General features: G+C 42.4%; 1 protein-coding gene across 1 annotated transcript in view; it reads right to left on the reverse strand.

Annotated features, from left to right (window-relative positions):
* Nucleotides 1–260: 260 nt before the first annotated feature.
* LOC124709063 overlaps nt 261–26,854 on the reverse strand; it is a 58,104-nt gene continuing 31,510 nt past the window's right edge. The window contains exons 2-3 of the mRNA XM_047240712.1: nt 24,785–26,336; nt 261–611 (exon numbers count right to left, since the gene is read on the reverse strand). Of these exons, the coding sequence (XP_047096668.1) occupies nt 261–611; nt 24,785–26,336 (1,903 nt within the window). The remainder of the gene's footprint in view (nt 612–24,784; nt 26,337–26,854) is intronic.

Here is a 26,854-nt window from a genome sequence, read left to right on the forward strand (position 1 = left end):
GTGGCCTGAAGACGGAGTGCTTATATTTTCCTCTGTTTCCAGTCAGGAATCCGTCTCTGCAGTTTGTCGGTTTTATTAACGTTAAATAATTTACTGAGTTGTTACGACCGTCTGCTTGGTGGAGCTCCCTGGGAGTTTGCCCCTTCGCTGGGTACGCCCTCGGTCCTGACTCAGGCACACCTCCCGCAACTCCAGAACGGGGCAGCTGTGACCGCGGTGCGTCTGGCACTGGACAGGACAGCCATTGGCCACGCACTGCGTCACGCCGGTGGTTCACCGGGCGCGTCGCTCGTTCCGCGGTCCCATTCCGTCCACTTTGGGGCTCGACGCCGGCCGCTAATTAGAAATTTTTCCTCCCGCATTATCCAAAATGGCGGTGCGGCGGCGGCGGCCTGCAAGAAGGCCGTCCCGAATCGCCTTGTGTGGACTACGCCGCCGCCGCTGGGGTTTGTTGGCTCGTCTGGGGGCGGTCCGGTTATGGTTGTAAAACCGACGTCGGGCGGCCGCAGTAAATATTTTAACGAGCGGCACTTTGGGCTCTGGGCCCATCCTCTGCTCTGCCCACCACTGCCGCCGGTACAGTCCCGCACACACCCTGCGACCCTACTTCGCTGGAAGATTGGAAGTCGTATGTTTCGGAAATTTCAGTTGAGGCCGACTCTTGACTTTAAACATATTTGTTTCGCTGGCCGTCTCAGGAGTACGCTAGAGAGAAGGTTAGAATTAAAAATGACAACTTACATTTTTTTTTGTGTGGTAGGTGTTTACTCTTTATTCATAAGTTTGGTTTGATGTAGCGTGCCGCGACTGCCTCTCCTTCGCCAACCTCTTCATCTCAGAGTAGCACTCACACTCGTCGTCCTCAATTACTTGTTCGATGTACTCCCATCTCGGACTTCCTTTACAGTTTGCATCTACATCTACACCTACATGATTACTCTGCATTTCACATTTAAGTGCTTGGCAGAGGGTTCATCGAGCCACAATCATACTATCTCTCTACCATTCCACTCCCGAACAGCGCGCGGGAAAAACGAACACCTAAACATTTCTGTTCGAGCTCTGATTTCTCTTATTGTAATTTGATAATCATTCCTACCTATGTAGGTTGGGCTCAACAAAATGTTTTCGCATTCGGAAGAGAAGGTTGGTGACTGAAATTTCGTAAATAGATCTCGCCGCGACGAAAAACGTCTTTGCTTTAATGATATCCATCCCAACTCGCGTATCATATCTGCCACACTCTCTCCCCTATTACGTGATAATACAAAACGAGCTGCCCTTTTTTGCACCCTTTCGATCTCGTCCGTCAATCCCCCCTGGTAAGGATCCCACACCGCGCAGCAATATTCTAACAGAGGACGAACGAGTGTCGTGTAAGCTGTCTCTTTAGTGGACTTGTTGCATCTTCTAAGTGTCCTGCCAATGAAACGCAGCCTTTGGCTCGCCTTCCCCACAATATTATCTATGTGGTCTTTCCAACTGAAGTTGTTTGTAATTTTAACACCCAGGTACTTTGTTGAATTGATAGCCTTGAGAATTGTACTGTTTATCGAGTACTCGAATTCCAACGGATTTCTTTTGGAACTCATGTGCATCCTCTACAGCTCGTCCTAGTACCACACAGTATTAGCACTGTGCTGCTTGACACAATCAGGTCGATTAAATGCGTAGAGGTTGTAAGACGTGTATATTTCTATTGTCTATTGTCAAACCACAATTTATGAAAGATGTTTATCCTTTATTAATAGGATTAAGTAGGAATAATTAAAATTTGTCATGTTGGAAATAATTGTGGTAGCAGGAATGTCTGCACCAAAGTATTGTTGGCAAGAGAGACCGCATATTGATATAATTTTAAAAAGAGCGTGGGAGACCGCATATGGATACATTTTAAGAAAAGAGCGGGACAGACCGCGCATTGATACATTTTGTAATAGTATTAGGGATTGCCTGCACCAGAAAGCTTTGTTGGCAGGAGAGACCGCACTTTAGCGTTCGTAGGAAGTCAGTAGTAAGCGAGATGTGAAGCGAGTTGGTAGCAGGTCTGAAGCGAGAGGTTGAGAGGAGCAGTGTGCCTGCCGGCCACCAGCTATGATTTACAAGAGATTATAAACGGATGTACAGAGACATCAGCTAACTATTATCATAAGAGCAACTAAAATTATTGAATTAATTTCTTTGCGAAACAAAAGACTACTGAAGGTATGTTTGCGCAATGCTAGTTGTAAGATTATTGTAAAAAGTACGTCCCATTTGAACGTTTGTTAAAATCATTTCATTACCACCAGTAAATATTTGAAGAAACGTTTTCAGAATATAATTAATTTTTGCCAGCAATGTTGCATTACTGATTATATAGTCCATCCCAAAAACCATCAACGTAAAACTTTGCAAAAATTTTATTGCTGTCAAGCAAAAGTTTAACTATGAATTACGTAACTTCAGTCAAATTAATTAAAGAATAACTTCAGGTTTGCTATTAAAGAATAACGTCAGCTTTGGTAATAAATACAGCCACTTATTATGACAACCCACCAGCAGTTAATAGAGTATAGTAAACCAGAGTAAGTATATTCATGTCGCAGCTCGATTTAGCAGTTAGATGGCGATCCAGTAACAGTAAAAAAGGTAAGGAACAGTTTTGGGTTATTGCAGATAACGACTGAGGACCACGACGACGACACATTCTATGTTTCGTCGAAATAATCAGAAAATAACTTTTAATAAACAGTAATTAAATTTGTATGTGAAGATTGAGAAAGAGAATAAATTTCAAAGGGAAGATTTCATTTGTTATTATTAAACAAGAGATAGAAATCCTAAGGGAAGGTTTCATAGGTTATTGTAGAAGGGAACAAGAGAGATATAGAGGAGACGGGAAGGTTTCAAGCTAACGTTGCAAAGTAGTATGAAATGGAGCGAGCATTAAAGGAATGTAGTAGGGAAGGCGAATGTTAGTTCTGAGTGTTGTAAAGTGTGGTTGATCTGTAAAGGAGACCCCACATCGGGCTCTAGTGCGACCCATTCTTAAGGTCTGCTCGAGTGTTTGGAATCCGCAGCACATCGGATTAAAGGAAGACATTGAAGCAGTTTAGAAGTGGGATGCTGAATTTCTTACCGTTAGATTCGGGCAACATGCAAGTATTACAGACATGCTTCTGGAACTCAAATGGGAATCCCTGGAGAGAAGGCGACGTTATTTAGAGAACCGACATTTGAAGCTGACCACAGAACGATTCTACTGCCGCCAATGTCCAAATCGCGTTCCGATCACGAATACAAGATAAGCCAAATTGGGGGTCATACAGAGGCATACAGACAGTCGTATTTCCCTCGCTCTGTTTGTGAGTGGGGCAGGAAAGGAAATGGCTGGTAGCGGTACAGGGTTCCCTCCGCCACGCACCGTAGGGCGCCTTCCTGAGTTTGTATGTAAATATAGATCTAGAGACCATGCAAGTTATTCCCTGATGTCTCAATACAATGAGTTCAGCTGCAAAAGTTTTTGATCATGTGCCCAATAACATGAACTGTCTGACAGAAAGCAAAGAAAGTTTTAAATCCAACTTAAATATACTGGTTCGACAGCTACCTCAAAAACAGAAGTCAACAAGTCATTTGTGGGTCGGAGAAGTCATCATGGAAAAACGTGCGCTCTGGAGTTCCCCAAGGCTCCGTCCTTGGCCCATTACTCCTCTCATTGCACATCAATGATATTTCTGCAATGATTCAGTCCTGCAACTACCATCTATATGCCGACGACATCCAACTGAAGTGCAATCCCCAAGAACATTGCTGATGCAGTAGCGAGTTTGAACGCAGACCTTTGCTCTGTTTCTCGATCGGCACAGAACCTAGGTCTGAAACTAAACCCCAAGAAATCCCAGGTCATTCTTATATCTCATCCAAAGTTAATCAACAGTACTTTCGCGAAACAGTCCCTCAAATACTCCTCAATGGTACCCAATTAGCACCCCAAAAAACAGTAAAAGACCTTGGAATAATCTTGGATGAATACCTAAACTGGGAAGAACAAACAGTCACACCTTGCCAGAAATCGCTCTCCTCCCTACATGCAATCCAAAAATTTAGAAAAATGTTTCCAACTCGTGTTAAACAAAAATTAGTCCAAACACTAGTCTTCCCTAATCTTTACTACTGTGATGTAGTTCAAAATGGCACAAATAGTGAAAATTCGAGGTGCCTCGAGCTAGTGATGAATGCTTGCGTTAGATACGTGTGCAATATACTGTTGTATGATCATATCAGTCCTGCATACTCCCAGCTAGGTTGGATACGCCCAAATAAGGTACGCGATCTCCACACGATGTGCTTACTTCATCGATTTCTTAGTCACTGGTGCGCCCAATACTTATCTTTTCATATTAAACCCCATCATCAGTCCACAAGCGCAATACCAGATCGGATACGTCTAGCATCTTGGCTGTACCTTTACATAACAGAAAATCTTTCTCCGTGTCATTCTCCATCTCAGCCACACGACTATGGAACGCGCTCCCCTGTGATCTCCGTCTTATACAGAACCACTTAACATTCAAGAGGGAACTCAAAACTTACATATTAGGGACGGTATAGCCACCATTGTTGTGCCCCTCTCATCTCTTTCTTTCTCCTCTCCATAATAGCTTCGAATTTTACCATTCTATTTCTCTTCCTCTAACCTAGCTACCTCTTCTACATCTCTTTCACCCCACTCTAGCGTCTTATCTCTCTGCTCGATGTAAATAACTCACAAGCTGCAAGAACATAACGAGAAAATTCCCAACTAGCAATAGAACTGACATTCATAAAAGAAAAATATGTTTACTTTCATATACATAGTCATTACTATTATTATTATTCTTGATTGTTATAATTATCTTTTTGATTATTATAATTATCCTTGTACAACTGTTATAATCTCTATTTTTCTTTAACATTAATACTTTATAACACGTGTTATGTCCATAATGTTCTGTACAAACTGAAATTCGTTCAATCTGAGTATGCCTGGTTAGATGTAAGAGAGGGCCTGGGAAAATAAATGCATAAATAAATAAATAAAATAAATAAATGATTTTTCTTTACAGTTCCTTCCATTCCACGAAAGAATCCTTTTAAAAACTGGTAGCCGGCCGCGGTGGTCTCGCGGTTCTAGGCACTCAGTCCGGAACCGCGCGACTGCTACGGTCGCAGGTTCGAATCCTGCCTCGGGCATGGATGTGTGTGATGTCCTTAGCTTAGTTAGGTTTAAGTAGTTCTAAGTTCTAGGGGGCTGATGACCACAGATGTTAAGTCCCATAGTGCTCAGAGCCATTTGAACCAAAACCTGGTAACATGTAAAAATAACTGATTTTTCAGTACATTTGTATGAGTAGAAGTAAAAAATAATAATTTTTGATTAATATTAACACAAGCCATGTTCGCATATCCTGTACACTGACTGGCTCCACATCGTTTCCATAAACAAATCGTTCAAATGATCGGTGGAACATGTAACGAACTAAATGTCCTACCATCCTGTCCTTTCTTCTTATCAGTCTTTCCTATGTACACTGATGTCCAGATTTAAAGCAACAAACGTCTGTTTCTCCTTCCTGTGACTAATTCACGACTTGATCATACAAACTGTCAACACATGTTAACATCGTGTTCTGCACGGAAGATAGAATTCTGCTCACCGGGCGACCACGCCAATGATGACGTCAGCGCACCTATTAAAACGGGGTAGTGTTTGCTGTGTAGTCCCATGTCCATAGTCGCTATTCAAACAGTCACAGACGGTGCAATATGGCACAGAGAAGACGCCTATCAGACTCTCTGCGGTGGAGAAACATAGAAAGAAAGGATGTAGGACAGTCGCAAACTGACGTGGCCCGATGGCTTAATGTGAATCGCTCTGTCGTTTCTCGGACGTGACGACAGTTTATAGAGGTCCAGACTGTATCCCGAAGATCAGGGCAGGGCCGACCACGCGTGAACTCAGAAAAACAGGACCGTTATTAAGCTGTAAGAGAACGACGGTACGGCCTGCCACTGCACGGCAACTGGCATCTGACCTCGCAGCATCCACTGGACGTGTTGTAGAGGGACAAACTGTGTACAGATGGCTCAAACAGGGATGCCTTTACTGTTAGAGACCTGTTGTATGTGTACCTCTGACGCGTCCTCACAGAAGGGAACGTTTAAAGTGGAGCCGTCAACATGCCACCTAGAGGGTCTAACAGTGGGCCAATGTTCTTTCCACAGAAGGGTCCCGATTCGGTATGGAGAGCGATTCTCGACAGATTCACATGTAGAGAGAAAGTGGAACGTGATTGCGGGACCCAAACATTGTGCAGAGAGACTGATATCGAGGAGGATCCATAATGGTGTGGGCAGGGATTGTGTTGACCACTCGAACAACTCTTCAGGTAACTGTGCAGGAGAATCGGCAAGGTTTAACTGCTGTCAGATATCATGACGAGATCTTGGGACCTCATGTGCCGTTGCTACGAAGTTCTGTGGGCCAAGACTTCGAATGACGGTGGATAATGCTTGTCCTCATAGAGCACAGGAGGTCGATGTTTCCTTGGAAGCGGAAGATACCACACGCTTGACACGACCTTATCGGCTCTCGCGAATTGAATCCCATAGAGCACGTCTGGGATGCACTAGGGAGACGGAATGCATCACTTCAGAATCTGTGAGCAGGAATAGTGGGCGTTATTTCTTCAACGACATGTTGATGACATCATTCACAGAATGCCACGTCGTTGTCATGCCTGCATTGCTGCCAGAGGTGGTCACATCCCATGCCGAGTACATTAATCAGTTGTCGAAATGTGTGTGCAAATCCGTTTTAAGTTGAAACTTCCTGGCAGATTAAAACTGTGTGCCGGACCGAGACTCGAACTCGGGACCTCATTCCCGTTTTAAGGTGGACAAAACGAAGAACATTTTTGTCTGTCGTTATGTATGTTGCACATATTTACGTTCTTTATACTCGTATTATTGCTACTTTACTATCATAAATTTATATTGTTTTGCGGCAAAATAAACGCAACCGCGTAAAATTTCTGCTTGTACCTTTGCTTGTGGACACCAGTGTATTTCTGTAATCTCTGATTTTGCGAAGAACTTCTTCATTACTTACCTTAGCAGTCCACCTAATTTGCAGCATCCTTCTAGATATCAAAGATGCTTCTACTCCTCCTCCTCTACTTTCCCCACAACCCATGACTCTGTTTCTAATACGTATACTGCGTTGTGATTGGTCTAGGCCCTAGTGTTCAAATATAACACTCTTCCCTAACAGTACTATTAATCCCGTCACGTCTTCACTAACAGTACTATTAGAGCTGTCACGTGAAAAGCAAAGTGTAACACTACTGGCTACTACTATGAAGAGCCAAAGAAACTGGTACACCCGCCTAATATCGTGTAGGGCCCCCGCCAGCTCGCTGAAGTTCAGCAACACGACGAGACATGGATTCGATTAATGTCTGAAGTAGTGCTTGAGGAAATTGACGCCATGGATCCTGCAGGGCTGTCCTGTCCGTAAATCCGTAAGAGTACGAGGGATTGGAGATCTCTTCTGAACAGCATGTTGCAAAGTACCCCAGACGTGCTCAGCAATTGTCATGTCTGGGGAGTTTCGTGGGCAGCGGAAGTGTTTAAACTGAGAAGAGTGTTTCTGGAGCCACTCTGTAGCAATTCTGGACGTGTGGGGTGTCGCATTGTTCTGCTAGAATTGCCCAAGTCCGTCGGAATTCACAATGGACATGAATGGATGGAGGTGGTCAGAGAGAATGCTTACATACGTGTCAATTGTCAGAGCTGTATCTAGAGGTATCAGGGGTCCCATATCACTACAACTGCACGTACCCCGCACCATTACAGAGCCTCGACCAGGTTGAAGAGTCGCCTACTGACATGCAGGATCCATGGATTCATGAGGTTGTCTCCATACCCGGCCTCATCCGTCCTCTCGATACAATTTGAAGCGAGACTCCTAAGACCAGGAACATGTCCCCAGTCATCAACATCACAATGTCGATGTTGACGGGTCTAGGCGAGATGTAAAGCTTTGTTTCGTGCAGTCACCAAGGGTACACGAGTGGGCCTTCGGCTTGGAATGCCCATATCGATGGGTTGGCACGCTGACACTTGTTGATGACTCAGCTCTGAAATCCGCAGCAATTTGCGGAAGGGTTCGCAGCGATGTCGGAGATCTAATGCTCTACCGGATTCCTGATATTTACGGTACACTCGTGAAATGGTCGTAAGGGAAATTCCCCACTACATCGTTACCCCGGAGATGCTCTGTCCCATCTCTCTGTAACACATCTGGGGGTAGAAATGGTGGGGGACCCGTAAACTGGTATAGACTTCGACCGTGCGCCCTGTCCACGCCACGTACCTGATACTCCCATGGCGGTCGTATTGTTCTGCTCCACACTGCTGCTGGCTTACCTGTAGTTATGTATCTAAATACGCAATTGCGTTTAGGGGAGCCACTGAACATTAAACACAACACTGTCCTACGTCTGGTGTGAACAACTTTGTTGTGAGACGATAAGAAATTCGCTAGTTACACTGTTTGCACTCTTAAGTCGCAAGTGTTGATGCCAATTAACATTCTTGATGATTATCTGTCCACAATATCACTTGGACGAGCGTACGCGTAACCGACATGACGCGGGTGATTCTTGATAATGCGGAAGCCGGATGATTGAACGAAAGTTCTTAGGCTCGTCACGCGTACACAGATATGTGGTGCCAGCCGTCCCTGACACTATTAATAATATAACACTGTTCATAATGTTAATTTACATTTCTCAGTTCTCACTTGTACACGCATGCGCGTAGCCGTGGCGGCGCGGAACGCGATGACCGAACGCACATTCTCGCGCTCGCTACAAGACACTGGCACGTGATTGCACTCCTTTGGGGTAACTATTTTACTGATTCACATCAGTTCATTCTGGGAGGTCGAACGCGATGTGGATGATTGATGCTGTACGGTACAACACGCAACGGACGGATACTCAGTTACTTCACTGGCGGCACTGCTCATTTTTAATTATTTCATTACGCACTTTTCATTGAATCCACTTACACATCTCAATACTTCACAGTTATAGTAGCTGCAGCCACACTTGAACTTCCATAATAATGTCTTTCCCATGCAGTGCTAGCCACAACACAACACAGCAGCTCCATGTTCCGCGGTCGACTCTGCCAAAAGCGGCCGCTCGTAAAGATACTCCACTACCAAACCAGCGATATGACAACATGCTTACAGCTCGTGCGCCGACTATGACACTACGTTCAAACTCACTTAAATCTTGATAACCAGCCACTGCAGCAGCAGTAACCGATCTAACAATTGCGCCAGACATTTGCTTTCTTATATAGGCGTTGTGGACGTCAGCACTGTATTCTGCCTGTTTACATACGTTGAAAGGTCTCTCTTGGATTCCTTTCATGTTAATTTCTTAAATATGTTGTCATTTACAGCATACATTCCACTTCTAAATTTACTGTGGTGTTTCTGACTCTATCTGGGAGCAGACTGAGCAGAGGAACGTGTTATTTTTACACATAATCAAGAACGATCTGTCACACTACTACACTTTAAAACACAGTTTATATGTAATTCATGTCACACAGTCTGATACAGAACGTACATCTGCTTTCTTTTATATACTGTATATGATAATATACTGTCATCCCCCTTCCCTCCTGTGTGAAAGGATGAATGAGCAAATATATTTCTAGTTGCATGCTTGATGGTAGCAGACAAGCCTGTCTGCTAGAGAACAGTAGGACCAACGTCGGAACAGGTAGCTACACTTTCTAAAGGCAAAGAGGTTTCTATTCTTAGTATGGTCCTGTCCGTCCCTTGTCATGTTGGTATAGGAAGCTGCCTCTCTGGTCACTTCCGTTTGTATCTGTGAAGCACCCTCGGAAGGGGCCCACGGCAGTTGGTCCGCGGCGAGCGTCTGAAGTGGTAAGATCTCCAGCTAAGCGCATCTCTGCTAAGTCTGTAGCTCAATGGATTTCTTAAGTTCAGCCTAACTGAAAATGTAATTACCTTTATTTTAGGTTTAGATCTAAAATATCTAATGTTATCTTACATTGCAACGCAATGTAATTCGAGTGTGAAGTTCAGAATATCTTCCAGTAGTTGCTTTGTCAATACTTTGTGAGTAAAGTGGAACCACGTTTTGACGATCTGTAACTCTAACTAAGATTATCAATCTTAAATGCGACTGTGCGCGAGATTATAACGTCTTGTCTTGACAATATTTTTCAATATAGCAGCTTTTCTTTATGTTCAACTCATGTGGGGTGTACTTTGTGAGACCAGTACCATGTGCTTATACAGTTGTTTGACACATCAGGTTAACAGTAAGACGATAGTAACCAGTTCGAGTTTTTTCTTTTGCAAATTACGTTTCGATGTAATTTATTTTAATTATCAAAATTATTGTGGAGTTACACTCTTTGTGTAAACCAAGTTGACCGCGTGAAACATGTGGGGTAATCATCAAAGTAGCCCTCAGCTATTCTTTTCAGGAAGATTTCACAGAGAGTTAGTATGAATTTAGTATGCCAGTGTGCTGTAATTTCATGATGGACAGGATTCCGCTACGAACGTAACTTCTTTGGGTGAAAATTGAATCAGTTGTTTGTGGATAATTTCCTCTTGCATATGTTTCAACGTTCTTTGTGTGTTATTTTATGAATGCAGTGTTGTATGCAGTATCACAATCTTGACTCCATATTTGATGTGTTCCGTAAGATTACAAACTCACATTTTCACAATCCTAAATAAGGCACCAGTTTAGTTATGAATCAAGTTTAATATGCTGAAATCTTAACTGAACAATGATCAACGTTAAAATAAATGTCCAAATATAAGCTAATTTATTTCTTTTTATTTAAATTATATATATCACCGGTTGTTGTAAGATGACTATTAAAAGATCAAAATTAACGATAGTCTGGTTGCGAATTTGGTACGCTAGACTGAATACCTGGTGAAAAAGTTGCTCAGTAATGCAAGGTTAACTTCCCCAGATAGCTCACATCTTTTAACCCGCTTTTATTGTCTTGAATATCAGCACCGCTTTCAGAGCAACCTAATGCATCAACATTACAACGTCTGTATTTGAATACACTTGACTACACCAGTTTCTTTGGCGCTTCAGTGTAGCACTACCGACTACTAGTAAATTAGCAAAAGGCCGATGATGTTACTCCTGTGAAAGCATATTTATTTGACCGTGATCGTGCTTAATAGAAAGGCATTCTACTATTTTAGTTTTTTAAAGGTGTCTATAGGAAGGAAGCAGTAGCAAGAAAAACGGGAATCGTACCAAGGTTCTGCTAGTAATCAAGTAAACTGTAATTACATACAAGCAAACGACCGCCATGCTAATTAGGCAAAGTTGTAGAAAGTACTAGCATTGTTCATAAAGCAAGTTAACAGTTGGCAATGACTTTATTCGAAACTGAAATTCTGTTTTCCTGATAAGATACAATAGTGCAAATTAGCAAGTAACGTACCAGTGGTTTGGTGTGAACTACACAGAAGGAGTATTAATACGTTTAGGCAACAACTGACTCTCTATAGCAACTACTATCTGTACACCACAGAAGGAAGCTAATAATCATAATAGCTAAATGATTACCAATGGTGAAGCAGTACTAACTTGGACAAGAGGTTCTTTTGTCAATTTAATTACAGGATATTACCTCCATTGAAATAGCTATGAAGTAATTGTATTTTTTGTACTGATAATTACTTGTATTATCAAGGACCATTCACTTCTGTATACTATTAGCTCAGATGGGACATCTGATTTCTTAATCTCGTATAGACTGAATAGTAGTAGGTATTTGCATACTCTAGTACACACACGTTATAAGAATGAAAATTATACCGCATGATTACTGTTACTGTAATACGAAATTTAAATATGGCTCAATTATTAGCATGCGGGCCCAGAAACTAGTCTATCATTAGATCAAGGCTGAACATTTTAGTCACATACCAATATTTGAAACACTGTTAACTATAGACTGCATGAAATAGTAAACACTGTTTTCTCGTCGGCCGGTGTGGCCGAGCGGTTCTAGGCGCTTAAGTCTGGACCCGCGCGCCCACTACGGTCGCAGGTTCGAATCCTGCCTCGGGCATGGATGTGTGTGATGTCCTTAGGTTAGTTAGGTTTAAGTAGTTCTAAGTTCTAGGGGACTGATGACCTCAGATGTTAAGTCCCATACTACTCGGAGCCATTTGAACCACTATTGTCTCAACAAGAATAATCTTTAAACCGAACACTTTAAATATTCTGTTAGTAACTGTGCTTTGATGAAACTTAACTATCCTTTAAAAATAATTACGCCGAGTAATACAAAACTGATGCTCACTAAATAATTACGTTCTTTATGACTATTCAATGTTTATCAACTTTTCTTAAGGACGATAATTGCTTTTCAGTTCAGTAAAATACGATACTCTAAATTATCGTAGGGTAGGACCCAGTCTAGGTAAACGACTTAGTATAAAGCGCGGTGGCTCAACTCAAAGTTTACGGAACACAAAGTTATTATTGAAAAAGAAACCGCACAACTGCAGTTGCACAGCACTCAAATAATTCTGTGAGGTGAGGGTGGTGGCAGTGGCGATTTCCTGTGCCATTTAAAAAGTACGACAAAAGTATCCGTGGCTCTTGTTGTGCAACAAGCTCCGAAAATTCTCTCTTAGCGTCGGATTTTGTTGGTACAGAGCTAACCAAAGTATACTATGAATAATAAGCCAAATTGGTTGTGCATTCGAGGCTGTATTGTATAATCTTGCAGTTCTTCTCGCTTCTTTCAGTTCACACGACGCGCACACTTTGCCCGCTAGCCATCGACTGATTCGTGGCACAAAGGAACTTTGCAGTTCGACCGATATATCCACCTTTCTATTTCCACCAAGCCAATTTTGTTACGGCTGGCCTTCCCCCCCCCCCCCCCCCCCCCCAAGTTTCACATGATTAAAAACCTACATTCAGTATTGTTATTACTTCAGAATACATCACATTTGAAATTACATCCCTAGATTAATTACTAATACATAAATTATCATAAATAATGACTGAAACATTTGCATGGATGTTACATCAAAGAGCACGATTATCCAAAAGTCACATTAAGTAAAAACAGATAAAGACGTTAGGTAAGATCGTTATACGTAATATCGATAATAGTGTTACAAGCTAGCCCGTGTGGTGATGATTCATTCGGATTCTTCTTTGTTCATTGATCGGTTTAGTGCTTTGTTAGAATCCATACAGTTTTTGAGTAATATTGTAGTTTCGCAATCATAGTTGAAAGTGTAATTCGTGTCCTTTATGTGTCTGGGCACCATATCAGCCGTAATAGTCCCGCATCTTGCTGGTGAAACCCTGATAACCATTCATTTTTCTTATCATTGTTCTATTCTGATTATGTAACTTTATTCTCATATTGTTTTATAGCCTCGAAATCTGTGTGTCCTCAGGAATGTTTTGCGTATTGCTTGAATAAATGTTATTTTTCCAGATCAAACTCTATCATTTACCAATCATTAAAATAAACCTGAATAGATTGAAAAAATCAGCCAATTAGTTGCAAAACAGAGGTTTACTAGTTTTATATATTTCTAAAAATATCGTCTTCAGAAGGAGTGGTCTCTAAAATGTATATAAAACCAGTTACAAAAATTATTTTACAAACATACCGAAGTATTAATAGAAAATATTTGTGAGATAAACGCAACCAGTTGTTATATCACATAATTGTGTATTAGATCACCTGAAGACCACCGGCCCTTCCCATATACAAAATTGACAAAAACAACAATTATCTCAAGCCACGGCTTTAGATAGCAGAAAAGTTACATTAATCGTACTTCAGAATGAATGCCCACTGGTAAATGCCCATTGGCAGAGGCTCTTGTCAACATAAAATTATAACAGGAGTCATAGGATACAATATTTGCATAAGTTAAGCGTACGTCATACCGGAGACAAAGGCCAGCTGTTCGAATATACAGGCTGAAGGGACCAGGAAAAATTGGACTGCACGGGGCGCTAAATACATGCGCGTAAGAACCACACCTTGCCTGTGTTAAATAACACCATTTTACATTAAAGTGAGCATGAAACAGTCTTCACAGCTGGTTGTATGCATTTTTAGTTCCCACTCCCTCTCAAGGAAATATTTTTCCAAATATCGAAATCTAGGTAAAGGGCTAATAAGCCTTTGTTTTGCAACTGGTTGACTGATTAATTCACGCTCTTCAGAATTACATAGCTGCTGATTCGCAGCCGTGTTTAAGATTTTGATTAAAGTAAATCATTCAGTTAAAACAGCCGAGGATGTCCAACCATAAGCATTAGGCTTCCGTTTCCGATGTGCGCCACTGTTTTCAAGTAGCCTGTTACCTTCATGGTGGTAATCTATCATTTTTCATGATCTGTTGTGAGAGATTCAGCGTCAGTTTAATCTGCATTCGCACGGAGCTCCAGACACAGCACAACCGGCTTCTGGCTTCTGGAAAACTAGTTAACAATTTGGAAGTACAAGGTGGAAAATAGCTCGTTTGGAATATTTTCATGTGCAAACGACTTCACGGCTTATTAAATGTTTAATTTGATTTGATGAAGCAAATCGTAATTGATCACTTAGTATGTTTGGAAAATAATCTTCAAAAGTATTTTCTCTTGGAACTCGATAGTAAACAGACTGGTTTTAAAATCCTCTAGCCGAGGGATGGAACGTGTGAAACATCTCTAGCTAATATGTCAGCTATAATTAGCAGAACTGTCCTGTGATTTCAACCAGAATTTGAATTTTCAAGAAAAAGCTTGAACAGTTTTTGGACTATCGTTCAGGAAATATTTTCTATACTGTCAAATCTAGGTGATAGTTCTCCTATGTGTTACTATTTACCAGAGTGACCAGTCATTTATAACAGTGGCGGCCATTAAATCAAAATATTGCTTAGATCTTCAGAACATCTATTGTGACATGGAACTACCAGTGACAGATATATAAGACGCTCTTCGAGTTATTGCGTCAGAATAAGCAGGCTCATCCGTAGCAATGACAGTGAAGCTATCTTTTTCCAGCCTGTAATGAAATATATAAATATATTCAAAATGTATGTCGTTGTGATCATCGGGTTGATGTGACTCTCCACGTTCGTCTATCCTGTGTAAACCATCTCTCCACAGCTATTGAAACCTACGGCTATTTGAACCAGATTACCGTCCTCCCTCTACAATTTTTACACTCCATATTTCCATCCAATAGCAATTTACCACGCCTTGACGCCTAAAGATATATAGTGTCAACTAATCCTTCCTTTTACAAACGTGACATAAACTTAAAACTTTGAACATAGCTGCTAGGGTTCAGTGACCGTGTCAGAATTATATTACAGCAAATAAGCCCTCGGTCACAAATATTAAGTCAAAATTGATCAGGTTTCGACGCTACTATGAGCGTCGTCTTCAGAATAAAACTAACTGTTCTAAAACATATTACGTGTATAATACATAAGTAAAATTAAAGTTTGTACTGACAGGAAAAAGATGCAGTACTTACAAGTCACATTAAAAAAAATCTAAGCCGGAAAGGCAACGTCATTAATAGTTGTAAATAAGATGGCGAGCCGCTACGGGCTGCTCGTACTTGAGTGCACAAGGGTTGCAACCCTGTTACCATCAGGATTACAACACTGTGAAGAATATTCTCTCAGTATACAAGCAAGCGTAGCTTTACTTTAAGAAATACAGCAGCCAGCTTTATTTTTATGTTTTTTTTTCTTTTTTTTTTTTTTTTTAATTTGTGCCATTACGGGTTTCCGTCTTTCATCCGTCTTCATTTGGCGCAATATATATTTAACCAACAGTTTGTACACTGCTAAAACCATCGACTTCAGTTTAGATGCTGCGGCTGCGTTTCTATTCTGTTGGTTGTTGCTCCAATTTTTTGCACTTACAGTCGTGGTACAAACACTTTTTCTACGCTTATTGCTCAAAACCAGAGCGATTTCCGCCATGTTACCGAATAACAGGGCGGAAGAATGGTGGATACTGTTCGTTTTTGCGCAATATGCAAAGAAAAAGTGTTTTTGACAAGACTGTAAGCCCGAAAAAGTGGTGCAACTAAAAGCGCAATAGAAACTCAGCCGCAAAATCAAAATTGAAATCGATCCTTTTAGCGATGTGCAAACTGAAGGTAATTTTTTCCTTTTCCGTCAAACATCTAATATAAGTCGTGTACCTAGATTTCTCTGAAACCCAAACTGATCTTCGACGATATCGGCTTCTACCACTTTTCCCAGTCTATTTTAAATAATTCGTCTCAGTCTTTTGCAGTCATGAGCTTCAAAATCGTACAGTGAACTGTGTACGATAAAGTTATTAATATCGGTTTTTAAAAATTTTATTACCTTTGTCTTTGCACTCATTTTGGTTGATATTGTTTTAATCCTTTGCTTTAAACGAAATTCTTCGGCCATATATTTATCCAGTTTGGATATTAGCTGGAGACATGTTGATTATATGTACAAAATTACGCACCCTCGTAGCTAACTGGCTGTTGTTTTATGGTCGTAGCTCCGCAATGGAGCGTTTTCGACCTAAAGTTTCCTGCAAAATTCAGCTCTTTTCGATGCCCCCTACCTTACTCTGGCCTATTGTCTCCTTCATGGGGAGCGTGAAGGAAATATACTATATCTGAATAAGTTTTGTGACAGATGACTGGATTCAGTCCAGTCGTGGTCCTAAGTAATATATTTGTGGTCCTAAAACAACCGTAACGCGCTGTATTTACTTACATTCCTGCAGATAGAGGTACCTCACTGTTTATTTGTTGTTATTTGCAAATGCTACATTAAAGTGAAATTGTTTCATAACTAAAGCTTATAACTTACCTTGATGTATATATTCGTGTATACAACGCACGTCACTTCATGGTGTGTCAAGGAGGGTGCTTTGAATACTATTGTCACCTTCCCCATTTTCGTTGTTCCAGTCGAAAATATAGCGCAGGAAGACCGATTATCGGTAACCCTCGTAGTTAGTATTAATCTCTGTAATTTTACTTTCATGACCTTTTCGCTAGATATACGTAGGAGGAATTAACATTCCAGTTGACACCTGAAGGAAGGTACGCTCTCCAAATTTTGACAGTGGACCACATCGCCCTGCATCGCATTACCTTCACAAATTAGTTTGATTTCTAAAACTGTGTCAACACAAACGCGATTACATAAAAGCACTTTTCAACTGAAGAAATTACTACTGACAAAAATAAAAAAATAAAAAATAAATAAATAAAAAAATAAAGAAAGAAAGAAAAAAGCTGTAGGCCTGGAGCACATGGTGCATGGTGGAAAGTAGCTGTACCAGAACACTTTCGTTCCGCTGATTACTGGAGTAAGAAGAGCAGGACAAAAAGAACTCCGACTGCGGCGTCCTATATTCGCTGGCCGCGGATTACACAATACGAGTCTCGGTACTTACAAGACTGGCAGCTGATGGCGACCGTCGATCTTTGGGAGAGCTCTGACATTAAATGAGACGTATTTTGCAACCGCATGGTGAACAAACAGCGAGACGCGGGCCTGAGACAGGTAGGGCTCATGAAATATGGAGGAGCGGAGGAAAGTAATGGCAGCGGCCCTCGCCACCGCCGGCTGGCCAGCAGCCGCAGCCGCTGCACAGGGGAGGGGCCCGCGCTTTAAACAGCGCCAGGGCGGCGGGAGGCCAGACCCGACGCACCACACTGCTGCCGCCGAGCACTGGCGCTGTTGTTATTTTTAAAAACATCGGGACTCCGATATATCGATATTTGAAACAATACACTACTGGCCATTAAAATTGCTACACCACGGAGATGACGTGCAACAGACGCGAAATTAACCGACAGGAAGAAGATGCTGTGATATGAAAATGATTAGCTTTTGAGAGCATTCACACAAGGTTGGCGCCGGTGGCGACACCTACAACGTGCTGACATGAGGAAAGTTTCCAACCGATTTCTCATACACAAACAGCAATTGACCGGCTTTGCCTGGTGAAACGTTGTTGTGATGCCTCGTGTGAGGAGGAGAAACGCGTACCATCACGTTTCCGGCTTTGATAAAGGTCGGGTTGTAGCCTATCGCGATTTCTGTTTATCGTATCGCGACATTGCTGCTAGCGTTGGTCGAGATCCAAGCAGAATATGGAATCGGTGGGTTCAGGAGGGTAATACGGAACGCCGTGCTGGATCCCAACGGCCTCGTATCACTAGCAGTCGAGGTGACAGGCATCTTATCCGCATGACTGTAACGGAACGTGCAGCCACGTCTCGATCCCTGAGTCAACAGGTGCGGACGTTTGCAAGACAACAACCATCTGCACGAACAGTTCGACGACGTTTGCAGCCACATGGACTATCAGCTCTGACACCATGGCTGCGGTTACCCTTGACGCTCCATCACAGACACGAGCGCCTGCGATGCTGTACTCAACGACGAACCTGGGTGCACGAATGGCAAAACGTCATTTTTTCGGATGAATCCAGGTTCTATTTACAGCATGGGGATGGTCGCATCCGTGTTTGGCGACATCGCGGTGAACGCACATTCGAAGCGTGTATTCGTCATCGCCATACTGGCGTATCACCTGGCGTGATGGTATGGGGTGCCATTGGTTACACGTTTCGGCCACCTCTTGTTCGAATTGACGGCACTTTGAACAGATGTGTTACGACCCGTGGCTCTACCCTTCATTCAATCCTACATTTCAGCAGGATAATGCACGACCGCATGTTGCAGCTCCTGTACGGGCTTTTCTGGACACAGAAAATGTTCGACTGCTGCCCTGGCCAGCGCGTTCTCCAGATCTCTCACCAATTGAAAACGTCTGGTCAATGGTGGCCGAGCAACTGGCTCATCACAATACGCCAGTCACTACTCTTGATGAACTGTGGTATCGTGTTCAAGGTTCATGACCAGCTGTACCTATACACGCCATCCAAGCTCTTTTTGACTCAATGCCCAGGCGTATCAAGGCCGTTATTACGGCCAGAGGTGGTTGTTCTGGATACTGATTTCTCAGGATCTATGCACCCAAATTGCGTGAAAATGTAATCACATGTCTGTTGTAGTTTAATATATCTGTCCAATGAATACCCGTTTATCATCTGCATTTCTTCTTGGTGTAGCAATTTTAATGGCCAGAAGTGTACATACATTGAACAAAGGACACAGAATGTTTCGGTATGAAGAACTAGAAATCTATGCTCACAGAAATAAAGGTACGGAACAAATGCTCAACGACTTTAGTGAAACAGGCTAAATCAAATTATTGAAAAGGTTTGACAAAACACTCAAAGATTTCCCATAATTTTCAGTTTCAATGCACTGCAACTAGTGTAATCACTCCAATCCATCCCTCAATAGGTTCAACCTACAATACATATGTATAATCTGCGGTAATCTTATTACATATAAGAAATTAATGTAATAATCGAAGTCTTCACATATCTGTATTCAAGACCAGCTCATAAATATTTTTTTTAAACAAAAGGAAAACACGTTTATGTAAATAACTATTTAATCATTACTTTTGTATACACATGCAGCAGCACATTCACATTAAAAAGAAGGAATGTTTGTATAGGTACCTAATATAATAACTGAGCTGCGCATTCACCTATTTAAATATAAAAACAAGTTATTCCAGAAACCATTTAATCTTGTATCCCTGTATCCAATGTAAACAAACATCTCTGTAACAAATACAATTTCTTGAAACAACGGTGTAAATATAATATGCAGTGGAGAGGATATGCACCACGCAACATTATGTAGACCTTTTATAGCTCTACCGTCCCTGTAACTACAATTCGCTGTCCAAAATTTATGTTGTTTAACCTTTCAATTTTTATCAGCTGCAAAATACTCCAAAAACCTACAGTACCCTTGGTCTGCGACTGTGAAAGGCATCTGTACTCTTCACCAACACCAGCCATGTAAATAAGAAATTTTCTACCCGAAGATCAAGGAATGAAACGCGTAGTGGCAAACAAGGAGGCCCCTGACACAGAAACTGTTTTATTTGTATTACTCCATTCATTTTCTTGAAGTTCCACAATATATCAGGTTGAAATTACGATGGTTGACTGAGAAGTAATACCTCCACCTTCGTAACTCTTCAACAGTTGGCAGCATTGTTCAGTGGCAGGCCTTAGCATTGAACGGTTGTGTTGTGTAAAGTATGGAACTCTGCGCGATGGTCGGTCAATGCGATTTAAGCAACGTGCAGTCATTGAATTCTTTTCAGCAGAAGATGTCACCCCAAAGGAGATTCGTCAAAGAATGAAAGAAGTTTACGGTGATTGTGTTGATTTGCATCGTTGGGCAAGTAAGTTTAAAGATGTTGAGACGGGAACATCTGACCTGCATGACAATCAAAGAGTTGGACGTTCTGTAACAGCAAGCACCGAGTTTCACAAGCGAAATGTTGACAGATTGATTCAGGACGCTCGTCGCATCACTCAGAGAGAAACTGCAAGCACAATTGGCAGTTCACATGAACGTGTGGGTCACATTATTGCTTTTCTTGGCTATCGGAAGATCTATGCACGATGGGTATCCCGGACGCTGACTCGTGAAATGAAAGTGCACAGACTTGAAATTTGCCAGGAACTCCTCTCGCGTTGTGAGTATGAAGATGCGCCGTACTCACATCAACACAGTCACCATAAACTGCTTTCATTCTCTGATGAATCTCATTTGGGGTGACACCGTCTGCTGTCAAGAATTCAATGGCTGCACGTTGCTTAAATCGCATTGACCGACAGTCTGCGCAGGGTTCCATACTTTACGCTGTAACAACATAACCGTTCGATGCTAAGACGTCACGCCAATTGGAGCAGTAGAGAAGAGGCTACGGAACAAGCTAGTACCTGCCGCATAACAATGCTGCCAACTGTTGAAGAGTTACGAGAGTTGAGGCATTACCTTTCAGTCAACCCTTGTACTATGAAATACAGACAATTAGCTGCTTACAGGCGTTGATAAATATCAACTGGGACAGTTGAAAATGTGTACCCCGACTGGGACTCGAACCCAAGATCTCCTGCTTACATGGCAGACGCTCCCTCCGACTCTCTTTTTTGTGTTTTGTTCGTCGCTGTTCGTTGTATTTGATCGTAATGGACGTCACGTGACATCCATTGAAGTTCGTTGCTGATTCTTTCATTCAGTTTCTGTCAATACAGAGACCAGCCAAATCTCCGACTGAACACACTGATCTATCGTGCCGGCACCGAGACATCGAGGATACATAGGGTATTGCAACTGCAGGGATTTATCTCTGGCATGCTTTCCTTGAGACCCACATTTCCAACTTACTGTCCACACACTACATTTGCAGTGCCCCTGCCCACTATACTTATTACTCGCGGCAGCCAATCTACCGATTCCCGTAAGAGTTTGAGCAATATGAGTGCATCTGCACATGTCCGAAAGAACAGATACCATCTTCATGTATTCATATATATATCAGGTTTGCTGCATGTTTCCAGAAGAGTTTCGACGCCGTTCCTCACCAGCGTCTTCTAACCAAACTGTGCGCCTATGGAATATCGCCTCAGAAAGGTCAGAGTTCGTAGTAACAGACGGAAAGCCTTCAAGTAAAACAGAAGTAATATCCGGCGTTGCCCAAGGAAGTGTTATAGGCCCTCTATTGTTCCTGATCTATATTAACGACGTAGGAGACAATCTGAGAAGCCCTGTTAGATTGTTTACTTATGATGCTGTCATTTACCGTCTTGTAAAGTCATCAGGTAACCAAAACGAATTGCAAAATAATTTAGATAATATATCTGTATGGTGCGAAAAGTGGCAGTTGACCCTGAATAAAGAAAAGAGTGAAGTTATTCACTTGAGTACAAAAAAAAATCCGCTTAATTTCGATTACGCGATGAGTAAACTGGAATCAGTCTTGATCACATAAATTTTTTAATGTGGTGATGCGTTCGATCTTATCATAAGATCATCTTGAGACCATAATTGTCTGCCGGAAGCAGTGGCACATGCCAACCCTCTTGCTTGTGGCTAGAGGTGAATGGCGCCACCGCCTCCGGCAGACAATTATGGTCTGAAGATGATCTTATAATAAGATCGAACGCGGTCACCACATTAAAAAATTTATGCGATCAAGACAGCTTCCAGTTTATTTATAATAATTATAGATATCTGTTTCCCATAATAAGAACCATGTTCTGTAAAATGTTATACGCGATGAGTCCCACAAATCTTATGGCTGTAAATTCAACTAAATACTTAGTGATTACAACGTAAGTGAAACGGGTAGAAGTGACGTAGTACATCTCGAAAATCTTCGTCAACATTTCGAAGGTAAATTTCAAGAACCTTCATTCGAGAATGACGAGATCAATAATCTGTTCGAAAAAATCGGAACAGAACACTTGTCAACAGTACAATAGGAGGAGCTAATAGAACTCAGAAGTAGAACGCTTCGAAATGAATTTAAATGGAAAACTGTTGAAAATTTTTAGGTACGAATATCCCAATTTAGCAAGAAAGGTAGTTGACCTGTTATTATCCTTCCACAGCTTACTTGCGTGAGTCTACATATTTTTCTGCAATACCATTAATCACGACGAAACATCGGCTTCGACGTCTGCTGGAAGGGGTTGTCCGAGTTGCTGTTTCAAAGATCCAACCAAAATTGGATCTGCTTTCTTCACAAATTCAAGCAAACAGATGACGCTTAGTGTTCAAATGTTAGAAAATTTCCGAATTTTGAAAAGTGTACATTTTTACTTTCGTTTTTTTCCTCATTGGTTGATCAGTTTGGATCGTCGTCGTCGTCGTCGGCTGATACTCGTATCCGAGTTTTCATTTCTCTCCTGAGATTTCCTTTGTCACGGTTCAGGCGTGGAAGTGTCGTTGATGGCTTAGCAATCAAATCCTAGCGTGGAACAGGCAGCCACAGACATTACAGCTGATGGAAGGTGGAGGACGTGGCTGAGCCTGGAGGAGTTTACGTCTCTGGCGTTTGTCATTCTCCATTCTTCGACGTTCCAGCTCAAAGTTTTGAAGAGCATTTGAGGTAACTGAGCGCCAGCGACTTCGGTCTTCTGCTATTGTGGACCAGTTACTCGGATCGATGTTCAAGTTTTTCAGATTTTTCTTGTACTGATCCTTATAACGTTTGAGAGGGGCACCTCGTGGCCTTTTACCTGTGCTCACTTCGCTGTACAGCATTTGGCGTGGAAGTCTGTCATTTTCCATCCGCTGGACATGTCCGACCCATCTGAGTTGATGCCCAATGATAAGAGCTTCCATGCTATGCATTTTTGCTTTCTCTAGAACAGCCGTGTTGGATATGAAGTCATCCCATTTCAGGTTCATGATATATCTTAGCTTCTGTTGGTTGAAGCGTTCTAGTTTCTTCAGATCGCAGCGATATAACGTCCAGGTTTCGCAACCATATAGCAGCGTGGAAATGACTATAGCTTTGTACACCATCAGTTTGGTGTACAGTGTTAGGTCTTTATTCAGGAAGACACGCTTTGTAAGACGACCAAATGCTACATGTGCAGCACGTAATCTATTCTCCACGTCTTTTCCAGATGAGCAGTTGGATGACAGTATGCTTCCCAGGTAGAGGAAATGGTCCACTTGTTCCAAGAGTGTATCATAGATGGATATGCTGAAGTCAGGAACGGAGGAGCCAGGAGTTGGCTGCGCCATCACCTTTGTCTTTGGAATATTGATGGAGAGACCAAATCGTTCGTACGCCCTGCTGAAGGAATCAACTGACAGCTGCGACTCTGCAGGTGAATGAGCTGGAGAAGCATTGTCATCAGCATACTGCAGCTCTGTCAGACGAGTGGTACTGGTGAACCTTTTTGAATGGAGTCTGGACTGGTTGAATAATCCTCCATCAAACCTGTACTTTAGTTCTATTCCTGCATAGTTTACGGTTGTCTCGTAAAGCATAGCTGCCAGATACAATGCAAACAATGTAGGTGCAAGAACGCATCCTTGTTTAAGCCCACTTGTTATTGGGAATTCACCAGTCATTTCATTCTGGCAGAGGACCTGTCCAGTCATATCAACGTGGAGAGCTTCAATCAGGTCAACAAAATGTTCAGGGCAGCCGAAGCGTTTTAAGACCATCCGCATGGCTTCTCTGGGAACTGTATCAAAGGCCTTTTCTAGATCGTAGAAAACAAGTAGTAAAGGCTTTTGCTGTTCTCTGCACTTCTCCTGTAGTCGTCGTGCACAGAAGATCATGTCAATTGTCCCTCTTGAAGGTCGAAACCCGTATTGAGACTCAGGTAGTATAGTCTCTGAAAGTGTCTGGAGGCGATTTAAAAGGATTCTTGCAAAAATTTTTCCAGTGACAGAGAGTAGAGATATTCCCCGGTAGTTACCACAGACGCTTCTGTCGCCCTTTTTGAAGATGGTGACAATTGTGGAGTTCTTCAAGTCAGCTGGTACCTTGCGGGTTTCCCACATTAATATAATAAGTGAGAAGAGTCTAGTTTTTAGAGGCAAAAATGGCTCTGAGCACTATGGGACTCAACTGCTGTGGTCATCAGTCCCCTAGAACTTAGAACTACTTAAACCTAACTAACCTAAGGACATCACACACATCCATGCCCGAGGCAGGATTCGAACCTGCGACCGCAGCAGTCGCACGGTTCCGGACTGCGCGCCTAGAACCGCGAGACCACCGCGGCCGGCTTTTAGAGGCAAGCCGCCACCCTCAATAAGCTCCATCGGGATGCTGTCAGGTCCAGGAGCCTTCCCAGGTTTCACACTCTTGAGTGCCTTGCAAAATTCTTGAAAAGTTGGAGGATCAGCCAGCCAGGGTTTTGGAGGGTGCTGTGGGACATTTTTGAGAAAATCTCCAGCGGCAGTAGAAGGGCTGTTTAACAGTGAGCTGAAGTGCTCTTTCCAACGATTTAAGATGTCCTGACTTTCAGTAAGAATGGTGGAGTTGTCAGCAGCTTTCAGTGCTCCTGAAGAGGAGCGGATAGGTCCATACAGCTCTTTAATACCAGCGTAAAAGCCACGCAGGTTCCTTGCATCAGAAAGATTTTGGAGTTCTGTGGCTTTCTGTTGCCACCATTTGTTCTTGATTACTCGTATTTCACTTTGACATTTCTGCTTGAGTTCTTGAAAGTGTACTTTCTTTTCTGCGCAGGATGGATCTTGAGCAAGGGATAGGTAAGCATCCCGCTTTGCATTGATGATGGCTTGGATTTCTCCGTGGTTGTCATCAAACCAGTCACTTCTTTTCCGTGCACTACAACCAACAACATTCTCAGCAGTTTCTTTGATGAAGTTCTTTAATGTGGTCCATTCTTGTTCGACGTCATCTGTGGTTGCTGGAGCTTTGTTAAGTTGTTCAGACAGTATGTCTTGGAAGTGTGAGCGAACGTTTTTGTTGTTCAGGTTGCTTATGTTGAATTTTCTGCGTGGTGGGTTTGAAAAGTGGGATCGTGGCTTGCGATACTTTGGTACTCTCAAACGGCTGACTAAAAGTCTATGGTCCGTCCAGCACTCATCGATGTTTAGTGCTGCTTTTGTGATGAGAATGTCTTTCTTGTCACGCTGTCGCGTAATAACGTAGTCTATAAGATGCCAATGTTTGGAGCGTGGGTGCATCCATGTGGTCTTATAGCGGTTACGCAAACGGAATTGGGTATTGGAGATGAAAAGCTCGTGCTCAGCACATAGACCAAGAAGTAGCAACCCATTTGCATTGCAGTTTCCCACCCCTTGTTTACCCATGACATCTCTCCAAAAACGGTTGTCCCTTCCCACTCTAGCATTGAAATCACCAAGTAAAATTAATTTATCCTGAATGGGTATTTTAGAGAGAGTACTGTTCAGTTGGTGGTAGAACTGATTCTTTGTGTCTTCATCACTGTCTAAAGTAGGAGCATATGCAGAGACGAAGGTGATGAATCTGTCTGAACCAATGGGCACTCTAAGAGTCATCAGTCTTTCATTAATTGAGACAGGTGTAAGTCGAAGATCTTTCACTATTTTCGTTTTTACGGCAAATCCTGCACCATGGATGCGTGGTTCTCCTGCATCCTTTCCCTTCCAGAAGATGGTGTACCCTGAACGTACCTCACTAATGTGTCCCTCACCTGAGAGTCTTGTCTCACTCAAGGCAGCTATGTCTATATCTAGACGGGCTAGTTCTTGGGTGATAAGAGCGGTTCTTCTCTCTGGTCTGTAATTGTTCACGTCCAGGAGGGTCCTGACATTCCATGTCCCTATTGTCATAATCATTTCATTCTTCTTTTGTTTACGTCCGCAGTATAAGGAGTGACCTACTGGGTGCGGATTCCCAGCCCGGTTCAAGTGTGACTTCCGATGTTTAGCCCACATTTTCTAGGGCCTTCCCCATTCAGGGTGGGCAGCGGTCATCCTAAATAGGCCTGCCCAGTCGCAGATGCAGGACCGGATTCCCGAGTAGTCACTCGGGTTCTCAGGAAGGCGAGCATCACACACCTGCCGCCAGTGTGCAGGTCCAGACTAGTAGCTTCCAGCCTCACTCGGAGCCTGTTACCATCGTCCTTATCCCATCGCCATTGGTCTTTAGAGAAAATGACAGGAGAAATTGCCATTTGCGTGAATTTCTTTAAGGTGGATTACAGCTTGCGAGGAAGTGACCCACACACTATAATTCTGGAACAATTCATCACGGCACATATGTATGTGACATGTGACTTCAGGTACCAGAACTGCAACGACTGTGGCTCTGTTGTCATTTTT

The sequence above is a fragment of the Schistocerca piceifrons genome, chromosome 7, assembly GCF_021461385.2.
Source record: "Schistocerca piceifrons isolate TAMUIC-IGC-003096 chromosome 7, iqSchPice1.1, whole genome shotgun sequence".
NCBI classification, from domain to species: domain Eukaryota; kingdom Metazoa; phylum Arthropoda; class Insecta; order Orthoptera; family Acrididae; genus Schistocerca; species Schistocerca piceifrons.